Here is a 27,962-nt window from a genome sequence, read left to right as displayed (position 1 = left end):
CTTATGCTCAGTAAGTCTGTACACCAGGTAGGCCTCAAAAGCAACTAACTTACCCATAAGTGTTTACTGAAGAAGTTATGGCTCACAGGCAATGACTCACGAGTGCATTTTATGGGAATTTACTATGGCCCTGGCCCTGCTCTAAAATTTTTTAATTTCTTAAAAACAAACAGTTAAAGGTAGAAGCAGGGTATCAGTCTGCTTCCTTTACCACCAGGATACACCAAGCACTCTGCCAACTCAAAAGGGACCTGACCCACCGCCCATCCTGGGGATGGCTGTCCAGTGCCCTGGAGGGAAGGGGCCGCACTGACCTGCAGTGACGCTGCCTGATGTGCTCAGGGTGCGAGCACACATCCAGGAAGCAGCTCTAACTACGCTGAAGCTCCACAGAGTCCAGCGTAGAACCATGCGCCACAGGCTTAATGTGCTGTAATAACTCTTTTTAGTCAAATGAACCTATTTTGAGGGGACACTTCATGTCACCCTAAGGGACCGGATTGATGTCCCCATATTTCCCATAAACCCCTCCCAAAGGAAACTTTTTGTGTTGGAGCACACAGGACCCATGAGGTCTGCTGTCTGAAAATTCAGGAAACAGCCACCAGGCAGGGATGGTTGGCAAGAGTCCCTGGTGAGGTCAGTTAAGTCACGAGCACGGGGCAAGTCTGAGCAGTTTTATTAGCAGCGTAGGAACTAACTCTTTTCTAGACTGCGTCTAGCTCTGACAGGGTTATTACTCACTAAAATGCAATTTCAACCGAAGGAGACACAGTACTCCCAGCTGTACCTTTCCTGTGTGTGCTCCAGGGGGCGTGGGCATAGAGGGAGAAGGGTGGCTGGTCCCAGCCCCAGCAGCCCAGGGAAGTGTTTGAGGAGGAGAAGGAGCACTCCTGAACTTCCCAGGACGGCCTCTTTCAGGGTATTCTTGGGACAGAGGTCACCACTCTTGTACTCAGGCTCTGAAACATGGATGCAGTGCACTCTGGGTGCTGCAGCCTTGAGGGCTGCCCAGCATGAGCAGCTCTGACTCGTGGGAGCCGCTGTTCAAATGCCTTCTCCGAGGAAGGGCCCTCAGTCTAGCTGGAGCTCCTGGGGCAGCTCTCAAGGCTCACTCTCCCCTGGCTTATGTCTCAGTTGATGCCTTCTACCGAGCTGAAGGCTCCCTTTCTGCAGAGTAGGAGGCATCGTGGGTTTAGGGTCCCAGGGACCTGGGGCCACTCCTTACAAGCTACAGGGCTGTGGGCACACAGTTTAACTTGGAGGAGTCTCAACTTTCTCATACACAAAATGGGGAAAAGACCCAATTACGAGGATTTAATAAAGTGCCGGCTAGCGCTCGCAGGTCTCGCTCGGCCCCTCATCCGGCCTCCTGAGGCAGTGCTGACCGCCTTCCGTGACACAGACGGGCGCAGGCCAGGGAGGCCCCGCTGGGTCCGAGTCCCTCTCCTCTAGTCAACACCCAGCCCCTGGGGACCCCTATTTGGGCCGGACATGAAAACTGACGGCTCCGTGAGCGGCCCGTCTCTGTCGTGGGACCACAGCACCTATGGCCCGAACAGCACCAAGCAACGGTTTTCCGCTCAGGCTGCAGCTCCGCAAGCGGCTGTTCTCCACCAAGCACCGAGCAGAACCCTGGGCTGCTCGCAAGGCCCTCCGCAGAGGCTGCTCCAGAGCTGGCTTAAGAGCAGTCTGAAGGGAGGGACAGAAAATCCAGGAAAAAAGGCCTGAGGATCTGAAAGCTTCAGTGTAGCAATGGGCTTTAAAAAAAAAGTTTCAGCTTCTAAACATGAGGGCTGCTGAAAGTAAGACAACACTTTATAAAGCATAAAGGACAGACACAGAGTGCACCTAGACTCGTTCAAACACCTTACACTTGAAAAATATAATTCATGCAGAAAAGGAAACTACCACACAGAGACTGCAGCACAGTATTAATCCATCAGAGCAAAGGCGTGGACACAGCCCTGCTGGGACCCCGGCAGGGAGGATGCTCATGGGGCCGCACAGCCACCCTCCCAGCCCTCAGAACACCTTCGGAGGCGCTGAGACAGAAGGAGAGCCTAGCCTGGGAGGACCACGAACAAGTCTTCCCGTTTCTGAAATCGCAGGGAACACGTCTGTCTGACCCAGGACACCAGGACGCCCAGGGGCCAGGCAGCCCGCACGTGAAGGGGCCGTGAGGGGAGGAAATGATCCCAGGACAGAGCCGCTCAACACAGCACGCTCACCTCATGAAGAACTCACTTCACTGCCTCCAGCAGGAACTGCTGCTTTCAAATCTGTCAGTGGATTTGTTTCTACACCTACCAGGTACCGTTCTGGCAGAGGGAAAATGGCAAAACATCTAAAATAGGGAACACAGACAGCTGTGGCACCACCCTCTTGTACTTCTCTCCAAAGCCCCAGCTCGATGGTTTACTTACCTGCCCTTGAGGGCAACAAGCAGAGGGAAGTGGGAAAACGCTTCTCTCTGGACCCTGTGGTGGAGCGTGACTCCCCCTTGTCCGTCCTGCTGGGGCCCTGTGCGTAGCGCTGGGCTCCTGAACTCCCGGCTCCTTACTTTTCTGGTTTTCTTTTGCATACAAGTTGTTTTCTTGGTATAAAACATGTTAGATGCAGTCAGAGAGAGAGAGAGTTGAGGGCCATGAGGAGGGAGACGGTGTCAGTAGAAGTCTGATGGTCGCTCACACCTGGAGCCTTCGTGGCACAGTAGTGCACGCTTGTGATCACAAATCTGAGTCATACAAAAGGCGGTCTGACGCCTAGGAAAAGGCATAATTTTAAAAGGCCTGGAAATATTATGTTTCAAAAATAATGTTGGAAGTTCCTTGAGGGCAAAGGTCATGCTCTAGATGGCATTACATCCCTCCTTGTATTCAATGACCTTGTGATGGACACTTCACCAAGAAGGTACATGAATGTATCACAAACAAGCACATGGAAAGACACCCAACACCATTAGTTCACAGGCACCTGTGAACTAAACCAAAACCAAAACCATACACCTACAAGAGGACAGAGGCCAACCGTGCCCAGTCACGGCCAGGACAGGAAGGAATGAGGGCCCTTGTGCACGTGGGGGAGCGGAGGGGGTGCAGCCACTTGGGAAGACAATCTGGCAGCTTTTTAAAGAGTTAAACCTATACTGACTGCATGATCCAGCCAACCACTTTCAGATGCCTCTACAAACGCCTGCACCAAATGTTCACGGGAGCTTTCCTCACAACAAGCAACAACTGGAACCAGACAAATGTCCACCAACAGCCAAATGGATAACAAATTATGACATATTCATAAAACGGACTACTCTTCAGGAATAAAAGGAAATGAATTATTGATATATACAACAATATAAATGAATCTCAAAATAATTATGCTCAGTGAGAGAAGCCAGACCCCTCCCCAAATTGCACACACTATGATTCCATTTATACAAAATTAGAAAAAATGCAAACCCTGCAGGGACAGCAGATGAGTGGTTGCCTAGGGACAGTGGCGGGGGTGGGGCAGGACGACCGGCATGCAAAGGTGCCTGAAGAGGCTTCCGAGGAGGTGGAGATGCTCATCTCACATGGGGACGGTTTCACAGGTGTGTTTCATCAGGTTGTAAAATGTAGATCTGTGCAGCAGTAGTGTTCATTTTGTACTGCACAGAAACTCCAAACCACTGTGTTATGCATCACAGTGCTGTGGGGCTACCAGACTTCAAAAATGAACGAACACACAAACACACAAAAAAGCAGATCAGATCTGTGGTCACCAGAGGTAAGGGTGGGGGAGGGGGAATTGGAGGGTACAAACTTCCAGTTTCAAGATAAATAAATACTAGGGATGCAACATAAACATGATAAATAGAATTAATATTGCCGTATGTTAAACATGAAAGTTGAGAGAGTGAGTCCTAAGAGTTCTCAACACAAAAATATTTTTCTTTTTATCTATACAAGATGATGGATGTTCACTAAATTTATTGTGGTCATCGTTTCATGATGTATGTAAGTCAAATCATTATGCTCAGGCTTCCCTGGTGGCGTAGTGGTTGAGTCCGCCTGCCGATGCAGGGGACATGCGTTTGATCCCCGGTCCAGGAAGATCCCACATGCCGCGGAGCGGCTGGGCCCGTGAGCCATGGCCGCTGAGCCTGCACGTCTGGAGCCTGTGCTCCGCAACGGGAGAGACCACAACAGTGAGAGGCCCGCGTACCGCAGGAAAAAAAAAAAATCATTATGCTCTACAACTTAAATCTATACAGTGCTGTATGTCAATTCTACCTCAATAAAACTGGAAGAAAAAATATATGTAGTAATAACATATGTCAATTCTACCTCAATACATTTGTTTAAAAAAAAAGGGCATCCCAAAGCCACAAACACATTCAGATTTAGGTACTACACAGGCTCTCTCAGTTTTTAATCTTTTCCTCTTATTCCTGGTGTTTTGGAGTTTTTGTTTTTGCGGTACGCGGGCCTCTCACTGTTGTGGCCTCTCCCGTTGCGGAGCACAGGCTCAGCAGCCGTGGCTCACGGGGCCCAGCCGCTCCGTGGCATGTGGGATCTTCCCGGACCGGGGCACGAACCCGTGTCCCCTGCATCGGCAGGCGGACTCTCAACGACTGCGCCACCAGGGAAGCCCTGTTTTGGAGTTTTATAACTGAATGCAGTGCAGGGTTAAACCATGGCAGAACCTGCCCCAGGCCAGCGACTTACGGGAGGTGCTGTCTGCTGGACACCCAGGGTGGGCTCCAGTGAACCCCAGGGCACCTCTGCTTGCACAGCAGGAATCCTTCACCTCTTCACCAACTGTCACTGCTCCACCCAGGCTGCCTCTCACCTGTGAGCCAGTGTTTTTAAAAATCATTACCAGGTTCTGCCAGGTTCATGTCACATTATTAGCGTCTCTACTTCCTTAAATAAGACAAAGCCATCTCTGTGGCAGCCTGGACTCTTGAGAAACAGCCTGATGGTATTTCTCCCCTGCATCCTCTTCACAGCCTCACTGCCCATCAGGAGGTGGGGTCTACTTCCCTCCCCTGGAGCCAGGCAGGCCTCTGCCCCCAGGTCATGAAAGGCGAGGGGCCGTTACCTGTCCCTCTCTTGGGACATTTGCTCTTGGATCGCGGCCAGCACGCTGTGAGGAAGCCCTGGCCACAGGGAGAGGCTGCATGGAGGTTTCCGGTCACAGACCCAGTGAAAGTCTCAACCACCAGAGGCGTGAGGGCGGGAGCCTGCGATGGAGCAGAGGTGAACTGCGCCTACTGTGCCCTATCCACCGTACCTGTATGAGCCAAGTCAACGCCATGCTTACTGTAAGTCACCCACTCTTGGCGTGGTGCCTGTTACAAGGCAGGAGATTACAGACCAGCCTACTTTCTCCTGGGTCTGAAGAGCCCAACTGGAAAGGAAACCAGGTTCTCTTTCCTCTGCCCTACAGAATCTAATGGTTAATTACCCTTTCCATAGTTATATGTGTACCATGAGGCAGCAATGGAGCATCTTCTCAAATAATCTGCTTCTACAAATGAAGAGGTACCCTAAATTTCCCGAATGACCTCAGGCTAAACTCATTTGTGAAAACCCAGAGCATCAAGTACGTAATGAAATTAACCCGTCAAATCTCAACTCCTCTGTGGACTTCACATCGTTATGCTGGCACCCCATCCAAAGTCAATGAAGCACAAAAAGAAAAAAAAGGCTTCTCACGATGTAAGCGAGTAAGGACTATGCATCCTACCAGAGATGATACATAAAGATTACGTGACCCAGACAATTTAGTGATTCTGCTTTTAGCAAAATAATTAAGCAGCTCTTGAAAATGTTACTTTCCTGATTTATCTTCTATTTCTTAGCATTACTCATAAAATAAAAAGACCTACTTACTGGAAACTTACTGGAGTCTGGGGCACTGCTGGGGAAGCAGGACAGCTTGGTAGGAAGAGTCTGGGGCTGGGTGTCAGGAGACCCTGCAGCGAGAGCTCAGGCTGCAAGCACCCCGCTGGCTTGCAGCTTCCTCCCTATGGAATGGAAGCCCCATCTTCACGATTTCTAAGGGCCGTCTCATGTCTGACTTTCTCCAACTTCTGAGGATGGAATTTTGGATGCTGATTCCGATGAAGCACTTCAAACTTTATCTAAGCAAATGCACTCCTGAGACAAGTATCTTAAGGCTAACTAAGAGCGCTGGTGACCAAACCGTCGACCACACACAGCAGGCTTCTCTGTGTCCTCATGGGAGTTACACGGGAAGAAGAAAGGGCAGAGGAGCAGGACCCCGAGTCACGGAGTCTGTGACTCCGCGGAAACTGTGGAAACTCCGTGGACCCCTCCCACCTCTGCACTTGCACAAGCCCATCCTGTTGGTGAGGTCACAGCAGGCATATCTGAGAGTCTGCTGCTTCTGTGTACTGACCATGGCTCCGCCCGGCAGCTGGAAGGTCAGCTCTACTGAACATCTTCCTGAATGTATGGACCCCGAATGTGGCTCTGAAAGACGCTCCCAATCAGAAAGACGAGAATCAGTGTTTAAGAACCAGCGCCGTGTGCGATTTGCACACCCTCTCACCTGCGTAGGAAAACCTAACTGGTGTCACAGGGGGAAACCTGACTCAGTAGTGTTACCTACCTCACACTAAAACAATGATCAAACTAATTTATCTCAATGTTACTAAGCAATTAATTTAAAAATTATAGCCCTGACATTTCTGGAAATAGAGGTTAACAGTTGCTGTCAAATCATGTTTAAACAGAACACAAGAAGTACATCGTGATTCTGGGAAAACTTTGTTTCCCAGCTGCTATGTTTGGCACTAAGAGGAATCCCTAAAAACAGGAAGCAGTCCTCTCACTCCACTGTGACTGCTGTGCGGAGCACAGCCCAAGCCGCGCGCGCTCTGCTCCCAGGGGCGCCTGGTGGGCAAGGGACCTTGCTCAGCTGCTGCAAGCTTTCTGGATGGAGACGGCGTGTCATCAGGTCAGAGGACAATTAGACTAGCAGCTTTAATCGCTTCACTGGAAAGAACCTGTGAGTGTATGCAAGTCCACATAAAGAACGGGTGGGACCACAAATCTGGCCATTCTTTTTCCCTTTGTTCAAGTATTTTAAACCCCTGGAACGCAGTGATATTTACAAACAATAAGATCTTTCTGTATGGGAATTTAGTTTCCATGCAAAGTGACAATGTAAAACAAAAAAATTTAGACTTCCAACCTAGATCTGATTCAGATCAAAACCCTTATCTGCTGCCTGCACCTTTTTTATTTTTAACTCTGGGAAGCCGTCCCTGTGGCCTGAGACTCCAGATACAGCAGAGGAAATCAAACCAACTCTAAGCTTTGCTCTGAGCTTCAGGGATCCTGAACGCGTTTGTTCAACTGTACCCTATCCACTGGCAGAGCCCCTAGCTTTCCTAACCTTCCCGTTCTGCCCTCCCCCACCTGAGCACTAACTCCAATCACAAAGAGAGGATGCTAGGAGGGTGGAAGGGGAGAGAGAGAAGGGAGGATGGGGAAAGTGGCACTTGTAGCGTCTTCCTGAGAGAGACTGAAGACCTCCTTAAAAAGGGAGGGGAGTATCCACAGCAGTAACGTTCCATCCGCACCCTCAGACAGACCAGGGGAGGAGGGGTTGTATGTAGAGGAGCTGCTCTCTTCCCCGGCCCCTCCCAGCATGCAGTGACCAAGAAGCATCAAAAGGAACCTGGGTCTCTGGGGCCAATCTCTCCCGGGGGGTGAAAGCTGCCTTTACAGCTTCCAAGCAGTGGCCTGGGGAGGGTGCAGCACCAGCGCCCGGCCTTATAGGCAGACACCAGCACGCTCCCCGTGGACACGGCACATGGCCCAAGGAGGGAACTTCCTTTCTCCTACTTTCTACAGACCGTCTACTATTTCAAAGGAGCTGGGAAGGACCAAGCTATTTTAATCTGGCCATTCATTCTCACTCTACTCTCTTCAACCCACAGGGACACACAATTCTGGGAGAATTTGTTGCTGCTTACTGAAAAAGGGTCAGGAAATAAAGAAGAATCCCAAAAGGAAGCACGCTAGGAGACTTCCAGCTGTGGTGGAGCAGAGGCCGACAAATCCTCTCCTAAAAAAAACATGAAACTGGACAAACTGGTCAAAAATAATCATTTCAGGACTCTGGAAATCAATCAAAGGAAATAAATTAAGAAGCATTATTCATGAAAAGGGACTAAAACTTCCGGTAAGAACAGAAAGTCTGTGGCTCTCTCACCAGAAGCTGCCCTCATTACTGTTCTTCTTTTAGGTTTTTTAAAAAATAGCATTGTATAAAGGAATAATTATAACACTGTACTATTGGGTTTATAACACAAATCTAACATATATTGACAATCACAGCACAAAGGAAGAGCGAGGAAATGGGGCTACATTGGAGCTATATTTTACCAAATTAAGTCAGAAAAACCTTAAGTAAACTCTGGTAAGATGTACATTGTAATCCCTAGAGTAACCGTTAGGAAAATAACTTAAAAAATAGCAATATGGTAATACTCAGCTATATGCTACCTATCAGAAACACACTAGAAAAATATACACCATGCTAAACTGTAATCAAAATAATAATATTTTGTAAACAAAATAAAGCCAGAGTGGGTGTATCAAACAAAGGAGACTTCAGAGCAAAGAATATTATCGGGGATAAAGAAGGTCATTTCATAATGACAGAGGTCAATTTCTCATCCTTAACATTTATGTACCTAATAACAGTTTCAAAATACACAAAGCAGAAACTATTAGCACTGCAAGGAGACAGAAAATCCACAACTTCAAGTCAAGACATTCCAATACCCCTCACTCAACAGCTGACAGAGCAAGGACACAAAGTAGCTGAAGATACAGAACATGTTGACAACACTCTCAACCAACAGGCTCTAACTGAACATTTTTTCCAATAACAGCAGAAGAGTATTTTTAAAAACTATATACCATGTTCTGGGCCACAAAATGAGTCTCGAAAAATTTAAAAGAGATTCAAGTTACAGAGAGTACGTTCTCTGACCACAATGGATTGAAGTCAGAAATCAATAATAGAAAGATCTCTGGAAAATCCTTAAGTGTTTGGAAACTAAATAACATACTCCTATATAACCCATGGGTCAAAGAAGAAATCAAAAGGGAAATTAAATTACTAAGTATTTTGAACTGAATGAAAAAGAATATACCATATATCAAAGTTTGTGGGATACCACTAAAGTAGTAAGTACTTTGGTGGAAATTTCTAGCAATAAGCATCTATAGCAGAAAAAAACCTTCAAATCAAGACAACTTCTACCTTAAGAAACTAAAGAAGGCAAATAAAACCCAAGGTAAGCAGAAGAAAGAAAATAAAAAGACCAGAGTACAGATCAATGAAACAGAAAAACAAAAACAATACAGAAAATAAATAAAATTAGGGACTTCTCTGGTGGTGCAGTGGTTAAGAATCTGCCTGCCAGAGCGGGGGACATGGGTTCAAGCCCTAGTCTGGAAAGATCCGACATGCTGCGGAGCAACTAAGCCTGTGCACCACAGCTACTGAGCCTGTGCTCTAGAGTCTGCGAGCCACAACTACTGAGCCCATGTGCCACAACTACTGAGACTGCGTGCCTAGAGCACGTGCTCTGCAACAAGAGAAGCCGCCACAATGAGAAGCCTGCACACCGCAACAAAGAGTAGCCCCTGCTCGCCACAACTAGAGAAAGCCTGTGTGCAGCAATGAAGACCCAATGCAGCCAAAAATAAATACCTAAATAAAATAAAAAACTGGTTCATTGAGAAGGTAAATTTTTGTCCTTTTTTTTTTTTTTTTTTTTTGCGGTACGCGGGCCTCTTACTGCTGTGGCCCCTCCCACTGCGGAGCACAGGGCCCGGACGCGCAGGCCCAGCGGCCACGGCTCACGGGCCCAGCCGCCCCATGGCATGCGGGATCCTCCCGGACCGGGGCATGAACCCATGTCCCCTGCATTGGCAGGCGGACTCCCAACCACTGCGCCACCAGGGAAGCCCAAGAAGGTAAATTTGATAAACCTTTAGCTAAATTAATCAGGAAACAAGAGAGAATATACAAACTGCAATATCAGAGGTCAGAGCAGAGACAACACTTCAGATTCTACAAATATCTAAAAGATAATAAGCGAAAATTATGATCAACTTTATGGCAATAAATTCAACAACTCAGATGAAATGGACAGAGTCCTTGAAAGACTCAACCAACCAAAGCTCACTCAAGAAGAAACAGATAACCTGAGTAACCCTAGAGTTACTAAAGAAATTGGATTTGTCATTAAAAACTTTCCCACGAAGAAAACCCCAGACCCAGGTGGCTTCACTGGGGAATTCTACCAAATATTTCAGTAGGAAATAATACCAATTGTACATAAACTTTTCCAGAAAAATAAAGAAGAGAGACTTCTTACCAACTCATTCCGTGAGGTCAACATTACCCTGATACCAAATCCTGCTAAAGACATAAAGAAAACTGCAGACCAATATCCTCATAAACATAGATGCAAAAATTCTAAACAAATTTTTAACAAATTAACAAGACAGAAAAAGGATAATACATCATAACCAAGTGGAGTCTATCCCAGGAATACAGGGTTGGTTTACTACTTTTTAAAAAATAAATCACCTTAAACAACTGGAAGATCAAAGAAGTCACAAGGAAAATCAGAAAATAATTAAAGACAATTGAGGGACTTCCCTGGTGGTGCAGTGGATAAGACTCCACGCTCCCAATGCAGGGGGCCTGGGTTCGATCCCTGGTCAGGGAACTAGACCCCACATGCATGCACAACTAAGAGATCGCATGCCACAACTAAGGAGACTGTGAGCTGCAACTAAGGAGCCTGCCCACCACAACTAAGACCCAGTGCAACTAAATAAATAAATTAATTAAAATACTCAGTTAAAAAAAAAAAAGGAAACTCTGGCCCCCAGATTAGATTTAAAAAAAAAGACGAAAATTAAAACACAACATACTAAAACTAAAACTTATGGGACACAGCAAAAGCAGTGTTGGGGGGAAATTTATAGCTATAAACTCTTAAATGTTCAGAAATAAGAAAGAACTCAAATCAACAAACTAACTACCTTTACATCTTAAGGAACTAGAAAAAGAACAAATTAAACCCAAAAGCTAACAGAAGGAAGGAAATAATAAAGATTAGAACAGAGATAAACAAAATAAAGAGTAGAAAACAGAAAAATCAGTAAATCCAAAAGTTGGTTCTTTGAAAAGATGAACAAAATTGATAAACTTTTAGCTAGAAAGACTAAGAAAAGGAGAGAAAACTCAAATTACTAACATGAGAAAGTAAGCGCATTACTACTGATTCTACAAAAGTAAAAAGGATTATAAGAGAGTACTATGAATAACTGTTCACCAGTAAATTGGATAACCCAGATGAAATAGACAAACTCCTAGAAACACAAAACCTATTAAGACTGAATTATGAAGGAATAGGAAATATGAACAGACCTTTAACTAGTAAGAAGATTGAATCAGTAATCAAAAACCCCCCAACAAAAAAAGCCCTGGAATGGATGGCTTCACGGGTGAATTCTACCAAACATTTAAAGAAGAAATAACACCAATCCTCCTCAAAACTTTTCCAAAAATTGAAGAGGAGGAAACACTTCCTAACTCATTCTATGGGGCCAACACTACTCTGATACCAAAGCCAGACAGAGACACTGTAAGAAAACAAAACTACAGAGAAATATCCCTTATGAACAATGATGTAAAAATCCTCAACAAAATACTAGCAAACCAAATTCAGTAGCATATAAAAGGATCATACGCCATGACCAAGTGGGATTTATTTTTGGAATTCAAGGATAGTTCAACACATGAAAATCAATGAATGAAATATACCACATAGACAGAATGAAGGAAAAAAAACACATGATCATCTCAATTGATGCAGAAATGGCATTTGACAAAATCTGGCATCTAATCCTGACTAAAAAACAAAAACAAACAAAAAAACCTCTCAGCAACCGAGGAATAGAAGGGAGCTTTCTCAACCTGATTAAGGCCATCAACAAAACCTGGAGCTAATGGTACACTTAATGGTAAAAGCCTGAATGCCTTCCCCCTAAGATAGGTATCAACAAACTATGACCCTCTTGCCTATTTTGACTAAAATATAGGCACGCCTATTTATTTATGTGTTGACTTATGGCTAATTTCAAGGTACAATGGCAGAGTTGAATAGTTGCAACAGAGACCTATGACCCACAGAGTCTAAAATATTTACCACTAGGCCTTTAAGTAAAACTCTACTGACCCCTGCCCTAAGACCAGTAACAAGACAGGGATATCTGCTTCTATTCAATATTGTACTGTAGTTTCTAGCCAGTACAATAAGGAAAGAAAAAGGAATAAAAGGCATCTAGATTATAAAGGAAGAATTAAAACTGTCTTTAGTCGCAGATGGCAAAATTGTCTATGTAGAAAATATGATGGAATTCATATTTTTTCCATTTTTCATAAGTACTAGTTACCTAGTGCTTATAACCCAGAAAGCCTCCTGTGACCTCCTAAAGGTTAACCATTATTGTGACACATATTAGACTAATCTTGCCAACTTCTGGGGTTTCAAGCAACCCAAGATTGTTAACAACCTCATACATATCTTTTGATGAATGCACGTACACACTTTGGTTGAGATATACCTGAGAGTGAAACTGCTTGCTCATATGATATATGAATATTCAACTTCAGCAGATACTTCCAAATAGTGCTCCAAAATGGCTGGAACATTTTCCAACCCCATCAGCAATGTCTAAGTGTTTTTATTCTGCTTCTTTCCCAACACTAGGCATCATCAGCTTTTTGAATTAGGCATTCTGTGTCTAATCTGCTGTAGCATCACCTCATTGTGGTTTTAATTTGTGTTTCCCTGATGATTAATGACGCTGGGCATTTTTTCAGCTGTTTATTACCAGCCATTGGATATCCTTTTTTAAGAAGTGCTTGTGAAGTCTTCCTATTGGGTAGTACAAGTCCTCCAGCTTTGTTTTCCACGACTGCCCGGGCTATCTATCCAAGTGGGTTTCCATATAAATGTTAATCAGCTGGTCAATTTCCATTAAAAAAATAAAGAAAACCCTGCTGATATTCTGATTGGAATTACATTTACGTTACAGATTATCTGCTCTTCCAATCAATGAACTTATTAGCACATCATGCCATTTACTTCGGTCTTCTTTAACTTCTTACAATGATATTTTATATTCTTCTGTTCTATACATCTTGCATTAGATTCATTCCTATGTACTTGAATTTTAAAATGCTAATAAAAATGAAATCTTTAAAAAATTTTTGTTTCTTATGTTTTTATCTGCATCTTTGTTAGATTTTCTATATCATAATTGTGTCTGTAAATAAACAGTTTTATATCTTTCTTTCCAATCACTATACTTTTTCTTTTTCTGCCTTACTGCCCTAGCTAGGACTTTCAATACAACATTGAAGAGAAGTGAGAGCAGTCTTCTTGCTTTCCTCATCTCTGGCAGAAAGCTCTTGATGTCACAATTAAGATTGATGTCTTGTCTACTATTTTTTTCTAGATACCTTTTATCAGACTAAGGAAAGCAGCTTCTATTCCTAATTTGTTAGAAATTTGTTCCTTTAAAAAAAAATTAAACAGTGAAACAGCTGAATTTTATCAAATGCTTTTTCTGCATCTACTGATCATATCTATCCTTTCATTTTGAGAACTTACTCTGAAGGATTTTAATTCTTTGAAATATTTTGAGACTTGCTACATAAGGCTCAGGATATGGCCCATTTTGATCAACATTCTGTGGCCAACTGGAAGGAATGGGCAATCTGCAGTTGTCTGGCGTAGCATTTTATAGCTGTCAGTCAGGACAAATTGGTTAACTGTGTTACTCCAATCTTCTATAGCTTTACTAAATTTCTGTTTGCTTCTTCTACTAGTTACTGAGAGAGGTGTGTTAAAACCTCCAAATATGACTGAGAGACTGTCTTTTTCTCCTTTCAGTTCTGTCAGTTTTGCTTTATGTTCTTTGGGGCTATGTTATCAGGTGCATATGAGTTTAGGATATAAGTGCCCGTGAAATCTTCTTACTGGGCAATGTAAGTCTTCCCACTCTGTTTCCCAAGACTGCCTTGACTACTGCAGTTGTTGCTATTTTTGTTTTGATCCTTTTATCATAATGAAGTGCCATCTTTATCTTTAGTAATACTTCCTTTTTTTTTTTTTTTTTTTTTTAGTAATACTTCCTTTTTAAAAAAAAATTAATTAGGGCTTCCCTGGTGGCACAGTGGTTGACAGTCCGCCTGCCAATGCAGGGGACGTGGGTTTGTGCCCTGGTCTGGGAAGATCCCACATGCTGCAGAGCGGCTGGGCCCGTGAGCCATGGCCGCTAAGCCTGTGTGTCCGGAGCCTGTGCTCCGCAGTGGGAGAGGCCACAATGGTGAGAGGCCCGCGTGCCACAAAAAAAAAAAAAAAAAAAAAAAGATTTAAAAACAAATTTAATTAATTTATTTACTTTTGGCTGCGTTGGGTCTTTGTTGCTGCACACGGGCTTTCTCTAGTTGCAGCGAGCGGGAGCTACTCTCTTCGTTGCGGTGCATGGCTTCTCATTGCGGTGGCTTCTCTTGTTGCGGAGCATGGGCTCTAGGTGCACAGGCTTCAGTAGTTGTAGCATGCGGGCTCAGTAGTTGTGGCTGGCAGGCTCTAGAGTGCAGGCTCAGTAGTTGTGGTGCACAGGCTTAGTTGTTCCGTGGCATGTGGGACCTTCCCGGACCAGGGCTCAAACCCATGTCTGCTGCATTGGCAGGCGGATTCTTAACCACTGCACCACCTGGGAAATCCCTAGTAATATTTCTTTCTGTGACAAGTACTTTGTCTGATGTTAGTATAGATCTCCCAACTTTTGATTAGTGCTTGCATAGTATCTTTCCCATTCTTTTATCTTCTTCAGTCTTTCCAGTTAAAGGATGATTCTTATATGCAAAACAGCATTGGGTTTGTTTTTTATAGTCTGAAAATCTTGGTCTTTTAACTGTAATACTCAGTCCATGTATGTATAATGCAACTGTAATATAATTGGGTTTAAATTTACTTCTGTACCCTTATGCTTTGTTCCTTTTCTCTCCTTTCCTGCCTTCTTTTGGATTAATTATTTATTATTACTCCATTTCCCCCTCTATTAGCCTCTTAATTTTCCATTTTTTATTATTGTTTTAGATGTTACCAATATATAATTTCTAGCAGTCACATTGAAACAGTAAAAAGACATAATATTAATATATTTTAATCAATCTAATATATTAAAATATGATCATTTCAATATGTATCAATATTTTTAAATGGGTTGTTTTACATCCTTTTTTCCCCATACTAAGCCTTCAAAATCTGATGTGTGTTTTATAATCACAGCACATCTCAATTTGGACTGGCCACATTTGAAGTGCTCGATAATCACATGCAGCCAATGGCCACTGTATCAGACAGTGCAGCCCTAGAGACTTATGGTATATGACCCTTAACTCACTAATATCTACCATAAATTCAGAATTTTATAACTTTCTGGACAATACAAGGACTTTACAACATGTTAATGACATTTACTTTTCTACCAACCTCTTGAGCCATTTTTGTTTTATATTTTAAACCTAAATACATCGTTAAACAAGACATTTTTATTATACTACAGAGTCAATATTCATTTATATTTACCCATATACTTATTTCTCCCATTGCTCTTTATTCCTTCCTATAATTTTGTTTCCCTATGGGATTATTTTCTTTTTGCTGAAAGAATTTCCTTTTTTCTTTCAGAGTGGGACTGTTGGTGATAAATTATGTTTTTGTCCATCTATGGAGAAGTTGCCAGTCTTATCAGTCTCTTCTGAAGCTAATACATTTTCTATTTTATGATTTTTCTCATTGACTTTCATTTTTGGCAGTTTTAGTAGGACACTCCTGTCCTTCCCTCTCCTCCTAGGACTCCAACTACACACGTGTTAAATCTTCTACTGTGTCCCACATCTATGACATCTTCCTACGTATTTTTCAACCTTTCATCTCTCAGTTTCACTGTGGATATTTTTAACTGATCAACCCTACAATTCACAAATTTGTATTGTATCTAGTGTGCTGTTAAATGCATGTATTGGAATTCCTAATTTCAGCTATTGTATTTTTTTAATTCTAAAATTTCCATCTGATTCTATTTTATAGATTCCATTTCTCTGGTAAAATTTTCTTTTTCTTCATCTATTTTCTTGAACACACATTAATCAGTTATTTTAAAGGCCTAATCTAAGTATCTGGATCACCTGAAGCTTTTCCCTATATTACTTATTATTTCCCTTGATTTTCAGTCATTTGATCATGTTTACTGGCACGACGTATTTCTGATGGACTGCGAGACACTGGGTATCAGAATATAAGCGGCTGGATGGTGCCATCGCCCTGCAGAAAGGTTTTAAGTTTCTTCCGGCAGCTGAAGACCTCGATGTAGCAGGTGAAGTTCTGATGCTGAATTTCAAGCTGGCCTTTTCAGTCAACCTTTATCTGTAAGGCACTGTTCTTTTGAGGGCTCTACTGAACTCCCAGGATGTTTGCCAGGGTCACTCCTCCTTGGCTGGTCTTGAACTCTTGGTTTTTATCTTCCTGGTACCAGGAGAACAAAAGCTGTGCTGAATTATCTATCCTCTCAGCAGCAGATTTCTGCTGAAGTTCTCCAGGTCCACCTCCACGCATCTTATCATGCGACAAATACCTTGAGGACAAGAGCTAAGTCAAATGTTGAGTTCACTACTCTGAGACTGTCTTCTCCCTGGGCTTTAGGACCCTCAAATCTCTGTTGCCTTAGTAGCTCCAAATTCAGATTTTAGTTTCCCTCCTCAGTGACTCTGAAACAAGCTCTGGACCACTGCTTTCCGTTTGGTCTCTGACCCATGCCAGGAGCTGGCAAATGCTCCAAGGGTTGAAAAAGGCAGTGCAAACAGAAGCTCAACTCAGTGTGATGTCTTTCTCCCTGCAATCTTGGCTCCTGCCAAATTTGTCCCAGCTGCCTTCATTAGTCCCCAGTGCCTTCACAGACATATATATATATATATATATATATATATTTGCATTTTAAACAAAATAGTTCTCAGCAGAGTTTGATCTGATAACCTATCATAACCATACACAGAAGTCCATATTGAGTTTTAATTACTAATGCATATTTCACTGACTAGTCCACAAGCTTCCAGAAACAGGAACTACCTTCCTATTTCCTGATTTCTGCTTCAATGCCCAGCACACTACCTGGCACAGAGCTTAGTATGTATTTGATAAGTTAATTTCTATATTAGGAAATATTGCTAGAAAGCAAGTAAAGCATAGCACATAAAAACATCACTTTTAAACCATTCAAGTCCATCAATTCTTCTGATTCCATTAACGTCCACTAAGAAATGTACAATCTTTCCTTCTTTGGCCCAAGCACTAATGAGCAAATCCCTCAATAAAACTGTGCATTCTTAATGTTTATTTGAGATTACATTACCTCAGGCAGTACTAAAAGCTTTTGCCCATTTATTAAAACTATTTTGTACTAGATTAAGTGATTTCATTATCCTTTGGATTAACTAATCCATCTCTAGGCCTGGTATTTTATCAGAAAACAATGAAATTTCAAAGTAAATCTCTCTTAAATTAACCTTTAGAGGCTCCTTGATTGTATTCAATTAGGTTTTCCCAGAACAAGAAAACAACAGTACAACAGAAGCTGTTAAATATAAAATCTAGAACCAAAGAAAAGTATACTGAAAGTACGAGCTATTTTCCTTATTACCTGGTTAGTCTCATACCATTACATTGTTAATCCCTAAAGCAACAGTCAAAGAACTGGAGTAGTAGCTGCCTCTGGGAACCAGAATTTACAGAGGTGACGGTATAGGGCAGCGGAGCATCACTTCTCTCCATAAGCACTAAAGAACTATTAGAGGTACCTATATATTTAAATTAATTTAAAAACACAATTGTAGGGCTTCCCTGGTAGCTCAGTGGTTAAGAATCCGCCTGCCAATGCAGGGGACATGGATTCGAGCCCTGGTCTGGGAAGATCCCACATGCTGTGGAGCAACTAAGCCCACACGCCACAACTACTGAGCCTGTGCTCTAGAGCCCGTGAGCCACAACTACTGAGCCCGCGTGCCACAACTACTGAAGCCCGTGCACTTAGAGCCCGTGCTCTGCAACAAGAGAAGCCACAACAATGAGAAGCCCACACACCGCAACGAAGAGTAGGCCCCACTCGCCACAACTAGAGAATGCCCGCGTGCAGCAGCGAAGACCCAATGCAGCCAAAAATAGACAAATTAAAAAAAAATTTAAAAATAAAAAAACCCACAATTGTATACAAGCTGAGGCACTGATTAAAAAAGAAGAAAGACTCAATCCTTAAAGCAATAGTTCTGAAGGCTGTCTGTGATGCCACAGACTCATGGCTCAGCCTTGAGGGAGTCATTGATCCTGGTAGGGGTTCAGGCCCACATCTGTAAACCTGACAGTTAACTTAGATCGTCAAGTCCCCTTCAAAGGTAATATTCTAGTATTCTAAAACTTTACTGAATAATTGGTGGCAGGGCGCAATTTAAAAGAGAAAAATGTATTTGTCAGATAAAAGGCCAACTCACAAGGGCTTGTTTTGTAATGGATGGTTAATGAAATTACAGTGATTAGTACAATTATTTTAGGATGACTCTTAAGAGAGTTAGCAGAAGATGATATGAGTATTAGGGAATCTATCTCTGTTGATTAGACAGTTCCTACGACATAAAGCACGTGCAGTCCCAGCACTAATGATGCATTTGGGGCCTGAGAGTGCAGAATGTGCTAAGTGTCACGTAACAGCTCCTGCTCTAGTGAGCCAGTCCAGTGTCACAGCCTGCCCTCTCCTGCTGATTGTGGGAAGTCAGAGACCAAAGACTGGTCCCACACTGCTGGCTTCAAGGAGGGGGTGCGTTCATCCATACGTACAGCTAGATAAGGAAAGGGCTCTGGCACTTCTTACGTGGCTCTTGACGAATTAAGAGCTCTATCAGATATATCTTTCAGCTTAAAAAGATTATGCATATAAAATTATGTCCAATTTTAACTCACAGACCTTGAAATAAAAGAACCAGCATTCTATCTACTTTTAAACAGCAAAACAGATACCAGTCTCACAGGAAACAAAAGCCAGACAAACAAAAAAGTCATACATAGACATCATTACAAAAGTGTCCACAGGAAGTAAGGAAGGGGGGAAACAGGTTTGTAGCACAGACTGCCCAATGTATAAAAAGGTTTTTCTTATGTATGGCTAACCTTTCTGTTTTGCATTATATTTCCTCTTGCATTTTAAGAACTCAGTAAACAAAAAAAATTAAAATTATTAATTGAGGATCTTAAGGAATTGATTTGTGTGTTTTTTAACTTAATACAATGTACCTTAAAATCACAGAATCAGAGAATTTAAGTGGAGAGAACCAAGAGACATTAGTTAAATCATTGATTTAATGCTTGAATTACCTCAATCAACTTGGTTACTTAATTTTTAATCAACTTGCTACATGGCAAAATTCCATAATCAAGGGGGAGGTACTTTCTAATTATCTAAAATTACTGAATTTAAGGGTAATGGTCTAGGAAAATTTAAAGCTTATGTTACAAGATGACATGCAATAACATAGAAAAATAATGCTTTTAAAATCTATTAAACGCATAGCATATGCTAGAAATGTGCACAACTGTCTCACTTAAGCTTCCATTTTACAGAGGAGGAAACTGAGGCCCAGAGAGGCTAAGTAATTTGCAAAAGGTCACACAGTAAGAGGCAGAACTGACACTCAAACCTTACCTGACACTCAAGTCCAAGGTCTTAATCACGACTCTATGTGTGATTCTCACAGCATGGTCTATGGATCAAGTGCAATGCCTGTAAAAATGCAGATTCCAGAGTCTCCCAACGCACCTCTCAAATTATAAACCTTGAGGGTTGGTTCTCAGGAATCTGCACTTTTCCCACAATCTTCACAGGTTTTTGCATACAAGCCTGTGAACCACTGTTCTAAAAATGAACCTCCAAGGTAACCCATGATATTCAACATATAGGTTCAGACAGTCATTCAGCTCTGCCATGTACAGGGCCTTCTGCTGGACGCTGGGCGGCAAAGACAGGCCCTTCTAAGGAGCTCACAGTCTAGAAAGGAAGACACACACACAAACTGACAACTTCAGTATCCTTGGGATATACCATGTGGGGTTCTGTATCACAGGGAAAATGAATTACAGACACAAAGACACCCCCCCACCAAAAAAAAACATGCCCTGATATACAGAAAGCACTCTGCCCTGGACTGGGTTCAAGTCAAGGAAGAACTAGGCCCCCGGGGCTCTGGGAGGAGGGGGTGCACATTAGGGATGAACCCTTGCGGGGGTGGAGCAGGGCAAAGGCAACATTGCACAGATGCTGACTTCGAAGCTGAAGGAGCAGACACTCCCCAGATGGAGTGGGTGAAGTGACAGGATGGGGGGGCACCAGGGGCCAAGGTGTGATTGTGGAGAAGCCGATAAGACTACACAGGGACCAGATCAACTGTAAGGGGTCTTGTTCTCCACACCAAGGATTTGAGGCTTTAACCGAACGGCAAAGGAGAAGCATCTTAAAGAGAAATAACCAGATCACAATTTCAAACCACTTTGGCAGCCAAGTAAAAGACAGCCAGGAGGGTGAGAAAATTACTTATGTCCATGCAAAGCCTTCATACGCAGTGTGCACAACAGCATCGTATGTACCGGCCACGACGACCAGACGGCGTCAGCAGATGATGGGATGACAACAGGTGGTCCACAAGGTGGAATACTGTTCAGTCGTAAAAGGAGTGACACGTGGAGAACATGCTACAACATGGGTGAACCGTGAAAACATTATGCTCAATGAAAGAGGCAGCCACAGAGGACCACACGCTGTGTAATTCCAGTGCCATGAAATGCCCAGAACAGGCACGTCTATGGAGACAGGAAGTAGATCCGTGGCTGCCTACAGCAAATGGGGAGGGACTGCTAACAGGTATAAGGTTTCTTTTCAGATTGATGAAAATTCTCTAAAACTAATTGTGGTGATGGCTGCACAACTCTGTGAAGACACTAAAATGTACATTTTTAAATGGGTGAACTGTACCTTATGTGAAGTATAGCCCAATAAAAAATGATGTTAAAGAAAAAAATGTAAAGGGTTGGGCAATACTGATTTATGCTCAAGATTTCAGTCCTTGATCAAATTAGGAGCCACGGCATTGATGTTCTTGCCACTTGGCGAAGCTGAGAGCATCAGTTTTACCCCCACTTTCAGGTATGGAGGACTGAAGTCTTTTAGGATGGAGTTTTATGTCTGGCATCTTTCACTTAGCATAATATTTTTAAGATTCATCCACGTTGTAGCATGTATCAAAACTTCTAATCCATGAACAAAGGATTTTTCCATTTACTTAGATTTTAATTTCTTTCATAATGTTTGTAGTTTCCAGTGTACAAGCCTTGTACCCCCTTGGTTAAATTTATTTCTAAGTCTTTTATTCTTTTTTTTAATTTTTATTTTATATTGGAGTATAGTTGATTAACAATGTTGTGTTAGTTCCAGTGTAAAGTGATTCAGTTATACATATACATGTACCTATTCTTTTTCAAATTGTTTTCCCATTTAGGTTATTACAGAATATTGAGCAGGGTTCCCTGTGCTATATAGTAGGTCCTTGCTGGTTATCTATTTTAAATATAGCAGTGTTTACATGTCAATCCCAAACTCCCAGTCTATCTCTCCCTCCCACCCTTCCCCCCTGGTAACGTAGGTTTGTTTTCTAAGTCTGTGAGTCTGTTTGTGTTTTGTTAACGTAGGTTTGTTTTCTAAGTCTGTGAGTCTGTTTCTGTTTTGTAGTAAGTTCATTTGTATCATTTTTTAAGATTCCACATATAAGCGACACCATATATTTGTCTTTCTCTGACTTACTTCACTAAGTATGATAACCTCCAGGTCCATCCATGTTACTGCAAACAGCATTATTTCACTCTTCTTAATGGCTGAGTAACATGCAATTGTACATACGTACCACATCTTCTTTACCCACTCATTCGTTGATGGACACCTAGGTTGCCTCCATGTCTCAGCAACTGTAAACAGCACTGCAATGAACACTGGGGTGCATGTATCCTTTCGAACCATGCTTTTTTCCGGATATGTTATTATTTTTGGCCGCACCTCGCAGAACACAGGATCTTAGTTCCCCCACCAGGGACCAGGGATCAAACCCATGCCCCCTGCAGTGGAAGTGAGGAGTCTTAACCACTGGACCACCAGGGAATTCCCCCGGATATATTATTCTTTATGATGCTATTATAAATGGAAATGTTGTCTTAATTTCATTTTCAGAGTTTCATTGCTGGTATAGAGAAATTCAACTGATTTTTATATTGACCTTGTATCCTGTAACTCCGCTGGTTTGTTTAGCAGCTCCAAAGGTTTTTATGTGAATTCTTGAAGGTTTTCTAGATACCAATCATGTCACCTGCAAACAGACAGTTTTACTTCTTCCTTTTCAATGCCTTTTTTTCTTTCTCTTGCCCAGCTGCCCTAGCGAGAACTTCCAATAAAATGTCAATAGAAATGGTGAGAGTGGGCATCCTTTCCTGTTCCTGATCTTGCGGGGCAAGCACCTAGTCTTTTACCATTAAGTACGATGGTAGCTGTGGGTTTTCACAGATATCCTTTATCAGGTTGAGAAAGTTCCCTTCTATTCCTAGTTTGTTGAGTGGTTTTTTTTTTTATCATGAATGGGTTTTGAATTTTGTCAAATACTTTTTCTGCATCCACTGAGATGATTTTGTGGTTTTTCCCCTTTATTCCACAACATGGTGTATTACTTTAATTTTCATATGTTGAACCAACTTTGCATTCCTGAGATAAATCCAACTTGGTCATGGTGCACAATTCCTTTTATTTGCTGCTGGATTCTGTTTGCCCGTATATTTTATTAAGGATTTTTGCATAAGAAATATTGGTCTGTAGTTTTCTTGTGATGTCTTTTTCTGGCTTTGTTATCAGGGTAATACTGGACTCACAGAATGAATTAGGAAATGTTCTCTATTCTATTTTTGGAAGAGTTTGAGAAAGACTGCTGTTAATTCTTCTTTTAAACGTTTGGTAGAATTTACCAGTGAAGCCATCAGGCCCTGGGCTTTTCTTTGTTGAAAGCTTTTTGATCACTAATTCTGTTTCTTTAGTTGCTATACGTCTACTCAGATTTTCTTTCTTTCTTTTTTTAAAATATATATATATATTTTGATGTGGACCATTTTTAAAGTCTTTATTGAATTTTTTGGTTACAATATTGCTTCTGTTTTATGTTTTGTTTTTTTGGTGGCGAGGCATATGGGATCTTAGCTCCCTGATCAGGGATCAAAACCGTACCCCCTGCGCTGGAAGGTGAAGTCTTTAACCACTGGACCACCAGGGAAGTCCCAGATTTTCTTTCTTCTTGAGTTAATTTTTTAAAATTAATTAATTAATATTTTTGGCTGTATTGGGTCTTCGTTGCTGCGCACGTGCTTTCTCTAGTTGCGGCAAGTGGGGGCTACCTTCGTTGTGGTGCGCCGGTTTCTCATTTCAGTGGCTTCTCTCGTTGCGGAGCACGGGCTCTAGGCACGCGGGCTTCAGTAGTTGCGGCGCGTGGGCTCAGTAGTTGTGGTGCATGGGCTCAGTAGTTGTGGCGCACGGGCTCAGTTGCTCCACGGCACATGGGATCTTCCGGACCAGGGCTCGAACCCGTGTCCCCTGCATTGGCACGCGGATTCTTAACTACTGTGCCACCAGGCAGGTCCTTGAGTTAATTTTTATAGTTTGTGTATTTTGAGGTATTTGTCAAATTCATCTACGTTAAACAATTTGTTGGTATACTGTTCACAGTATTCCCTTTTAATCCCTTTCATTTCTCTAAGGTCATTAGTAATGTCCTCTCCTTTATTCCTGATTCTAGTAATTTTAGTCTCCTCTTTTTTTTTTCCTTTGTCAATCTAGGTAAAGATCTGTAGATTTGCTGATCTTTTCAAAGAACAAACTTCTGGTGTCACTGATGTTCTCTACTGATTCTTCTATCTCCTTTATTTCTGCTCTGACCTTTATTACTTCCTTCCTCTGACTGCTTTAGGCTTAGTCTGCTCTTCTTTTTCTACTTTCTTCAGGTTGACGGTTAGATCATTGATTTGAGATTTTTCTTCTTCTTCTTCTTCTTTTTTTTTAATCTTTTGGCCACACCGCACAGCATGTGGGATCTTAGTACCCCGACCAGGGATCAAACCCACACCCCCTGCATTGGAAGAGCGGGGTCTTAACCACTGGACCGCGAGGGAAGTCCTGAGATTCTTCTTTATAAAGATAGGTGTTCACAGCTATAAATTTCCCTGAGAGCTGCTTTTCAGCACCTCCCATAGTTTTGTTATGTTATGTTGTGAATTTTCCTTCAGTTATTAATTTCTAATTTCACTCCATTGTGATCAGAAAAGATACTTTGTGCAATTTCAATCTTTTAAAATTGATGAAGATTTGTTTTATTACTCAACATACAGCCTATCCTGAATGTTCTACGTGCACCTGAGAAGAATACATACTTTGCTGTTGTTGGATAGAGTGTTCAACAGATGTCTCACAGGTCTAATTAGTATATAGTTCATGTATATAGTATATGGTTCAAATCTTCTATGTCCTTGCTAGGTTTTTCTATCTAGCTATATCCCTATCATTTACTTTTTTTTTTTTTTTTTGGCCTAAGCAATTATTTTATAAGTGTACAGTTCAGTGGCATTAAGTACATTCACATGGTTGTATAACCATCACCAGAATCCATTTCCAGAACTTTCTTCATCTTGCAAACTGTAACTCTGTACCCTTTAAACAATAAATCCCCATTACCCCCTGCCCCCAGCCCCTGGCAACCACCATTCTACTTTCAGTCTTGATGAATGTGACTATTCTACGGAGTTCATATAAGTGGAATCCTAAAATATTTGTACTTCTGTGTATGGCCCATTTCATTTAGCATAATGTCATGGAAGCAACCTAAATGTCCATCAACAGATGAATGGATAACGATGCAGTACATATATATGATAGAATACTACTCAGCCATAAAAAAGAATGAAATAATGCTATTTGCAGCAACATGGACATAGAGATTATCATATTAAGTACGTCAGAGACAAGTATCATATGATATCACTTATGTGTGGAATCTAAAAAAATGATACAAATGAACTTATTTACAAAACAGAAACAGACTCACAGACAGAAAAACAAACTTACTGTTACCAGAGGGGATACTGTCTGTGTGTGTGTGTTGGGGGGGGGATAAATTAGGAGTTTGGGATTAGCAGTTACTAACTACTATATATAAAATAGATAAACAACAAGGTCCTGCTACATAGCAAGGGGAACCATATTCAATGTCTCGTAGTGACCTATAATAGAAAAGAATCTGAAAAAGAATAGAAATATATTTATGTATAAATGAATCACTTTGTTATATACCTGAAACTAACACATCATAAATTAACTACACTTCAGTTTTTAAAAAAAGGTTAATAAAAAAAAGAGAGAGAGACTGACAGGGCAAGAAAGGAGAGGCTATAAAACAGTCCAGATGTGAAATGACAGGGCACAAAGACAGCCCAGTGGGAAGGGGAAAAAGCTAAGAGAAAACTTTAAACATATCAATGATAAGTAAAATCTTAATTTAAAGTAAAATAAATATATTTTCACTCTTAGTCCAGATGAGGCCTTAACAAAAGCAATTAACTGGGACTTAAATGATAAAGTGCTACAACAGCTGAACAAGAGTACTGTAAAGGTTAGCTACTCTGGAAAGGTAGGAAACTTATTTCATCCAAGGGATACTCTGCCATGTTCAGGGTAGACTTGGAACCCAGTGCAGGACTCGTCACTGCTCAGGTGAGTTGCGCCGTCAACACCTGGCGTGGCAGCTGCTCCCCTGGGACAAAAGAACCACGGGGCTACCTGATAGCCTTCGGTTTTCTTCTGACACCACTTCAGCAAGGCGTTCCTCTTGGATCCTCCATATTCTCTCGCCAATGCCGAGAGAGGGTCCTTCCTTTCTTCCCTGATAAGTGAAAATAAGGAACCCAAGTTGAAATATTTCTTATTTGAGCACCCTTCTAAACCAGAAATTCAACACAACAGAACATTTGAACAGAACAAACGCACACTCAGAGGCATCCAATGGCAAGATGTACCTTCACCCGTTGGATTTTTCCTGTCAGTTTTTATGGGTCCCACAGACCCACCACCATCAGGGGGCTCTGCCATCTGTAGGGGGCTCTGCCATCTCTAGGGGGCTCTACTCATTACCCACACGGAAACTGGCAAAGATTCAGCACCACTGCATCTTGGGTTCCTCATTTTCACTTAGGGAAGAAAGGAAGGACCCTCTCTTGGCACAGCACCACTGTGCCAGGCCATGTGCATGTGCTGGGCAGGGTGCAGTGAGCAACACAGAGACCCTGCCTCTCAAGGAACTTCAGAGTTTACTACAGGACAGACCAACTACAGAAGCTTGGGGGGGAAAAAAAAATCAATGGCTATACCTTACTCATTTCTTAAAATTATATGGAGGGTACTTTAGGGCACTGTCAACTGCCTTGGAGGCAGAATAAGTATCCTGCCCCAGACCAGACACTGAATCAAAAAAGATTTTGTGATCACCCTGGCGATGGAGCAGGGGAGGCATACAACCCACTCCTCCAGTACCCAATCCTTCCTTCCAGAAACTATTCTAGAAGCAGAACAGAATACCAAGGAGCACTCTGTAAAACAACCTGTTCCTTGACAAGCAGCACACTCTTAAAAGCCTGGTCTAATTTTTAGTGATGACTGCACAAGTGGAGATTCTAGCCCTACGACCCATACACTTAACAGTCCAGTAACTGTCCTAGAGGTTATGATGTTACAGGTGGCTTACTATTATTCTGTCCATATTCATCCTACAAAGTATGGTAGGAAATCAAAGAGCACACATGTAGAACTGAAGCTTTTCCAAGTGAGAGGTGCACTGAAATTTTTATTTAGAACCAAAAGTAAAATATGAAAATATTTCAACTTGCAGTTAGACTGCTGTCTTGAAGAAATATACTTTTATGTTCGTGTACCTGCCCACCGATTGCTGCCCTGATTTAAAGGGTTCAAAGAAGTTTGTTATAACACCACTGATCACAGGAAATGAGAATGAAGATAAAGGTGAGATATGTGAATGAAAACAAAAGGGCAAGCCAAAAGAAAAATAAAAACCTCTATTATGCTCAAAATAAAACTACTACAATCACTTGTGAAAGGTTTCCTCTAGTTCACACAGGCCATTTTGTTATAGAAACAGCTTAAAAAGCATCAAAGACGAGTAAAGTCTATGGGCACAATGAGAAGCTGCAGCAAAGAGCCTCCTAGAGCAGAGGGTGCTCTCCTGTAACATCTTCACTGTAAGATAAGGAAGCTAAGGCCAGGAGACACCTTGTGGAGGCTCACAACTTCTAAGTGGGGCACCAGGAAGAGTGGGGGCCCTGCCCACCGGCGCGGACAGTGCTCCCCCGGGCTTGGCCAGGGCAGCATGAGCTGCACTCTCCACTGCACCCGACCTGCCTGACCCGCACTGAGTACGGGACCACTCTTCTAAGAGGTCGGTCCCTGAGAGGCTGGGTTTTATAAGTGAGCATATAATTTGAGTTTGAGACACCAAATATCCCACTTTTACTCAAACTTGTAAGTCAGTGTATGGTAAAGTTCTGAAACCCACTTCCATCCCTCCTTCAGTTCGTGTTCAGCCTTCCTGCACACTCACTGGAGTCACTGACCCTGCCAGTAACGCTCACCTTCCTCCCGGTCCACCACCCT

At 42.4% G+C, this 27,962-nt stretch overlaps 1 protein-coding gene across 7 annotated transcripts in view; it reads right to left on the bottom strand.

Moving 5' to 3' along the window:
• The window catches only part of SPECC1L (sperm antigen with calponin homology and coiled-coil domains 1 like), a 121,416-nt gene that overhangs the window by 10,973 nt on the left and 82,481 nt on the right, over positions 1-27,962 (bottom strand). For all 7 annotated transcript variants that reach the window (XM_033837287.2, XM_033837288.2, XM_033837292.2 and 4 more), the window contains one exon: positions 26,079-26,181. In XM_033837287.2, coding sequence (XP_033693178.1) covers positions 26,079-26,181 — 103 coding nt within the window. The remainder of the gene's footprint in view (positions 1-26,078; positions 26,182-27,962) is intronic.

The sequence above is a fragment of the Tursiops truncatus genome, chromosome 13 (assembly GCF_011762595.2).
Source record: "Tursiops truncatus isolate mTurTru1 chromosome 13, mTurTru1.mat.Y, whole genome shotgun sequence".
Lineage (NCBI taxonomy): Eukaryota > Metazoa > Chordata > Mammalia > Artiodactyla > Delphinidae > Tursiops > Tursiops truncatus.
Note: the sequence above shows the minus strand (reverse complement) of the source record. Positions and strands in the feature narration are given on the sequence as shown.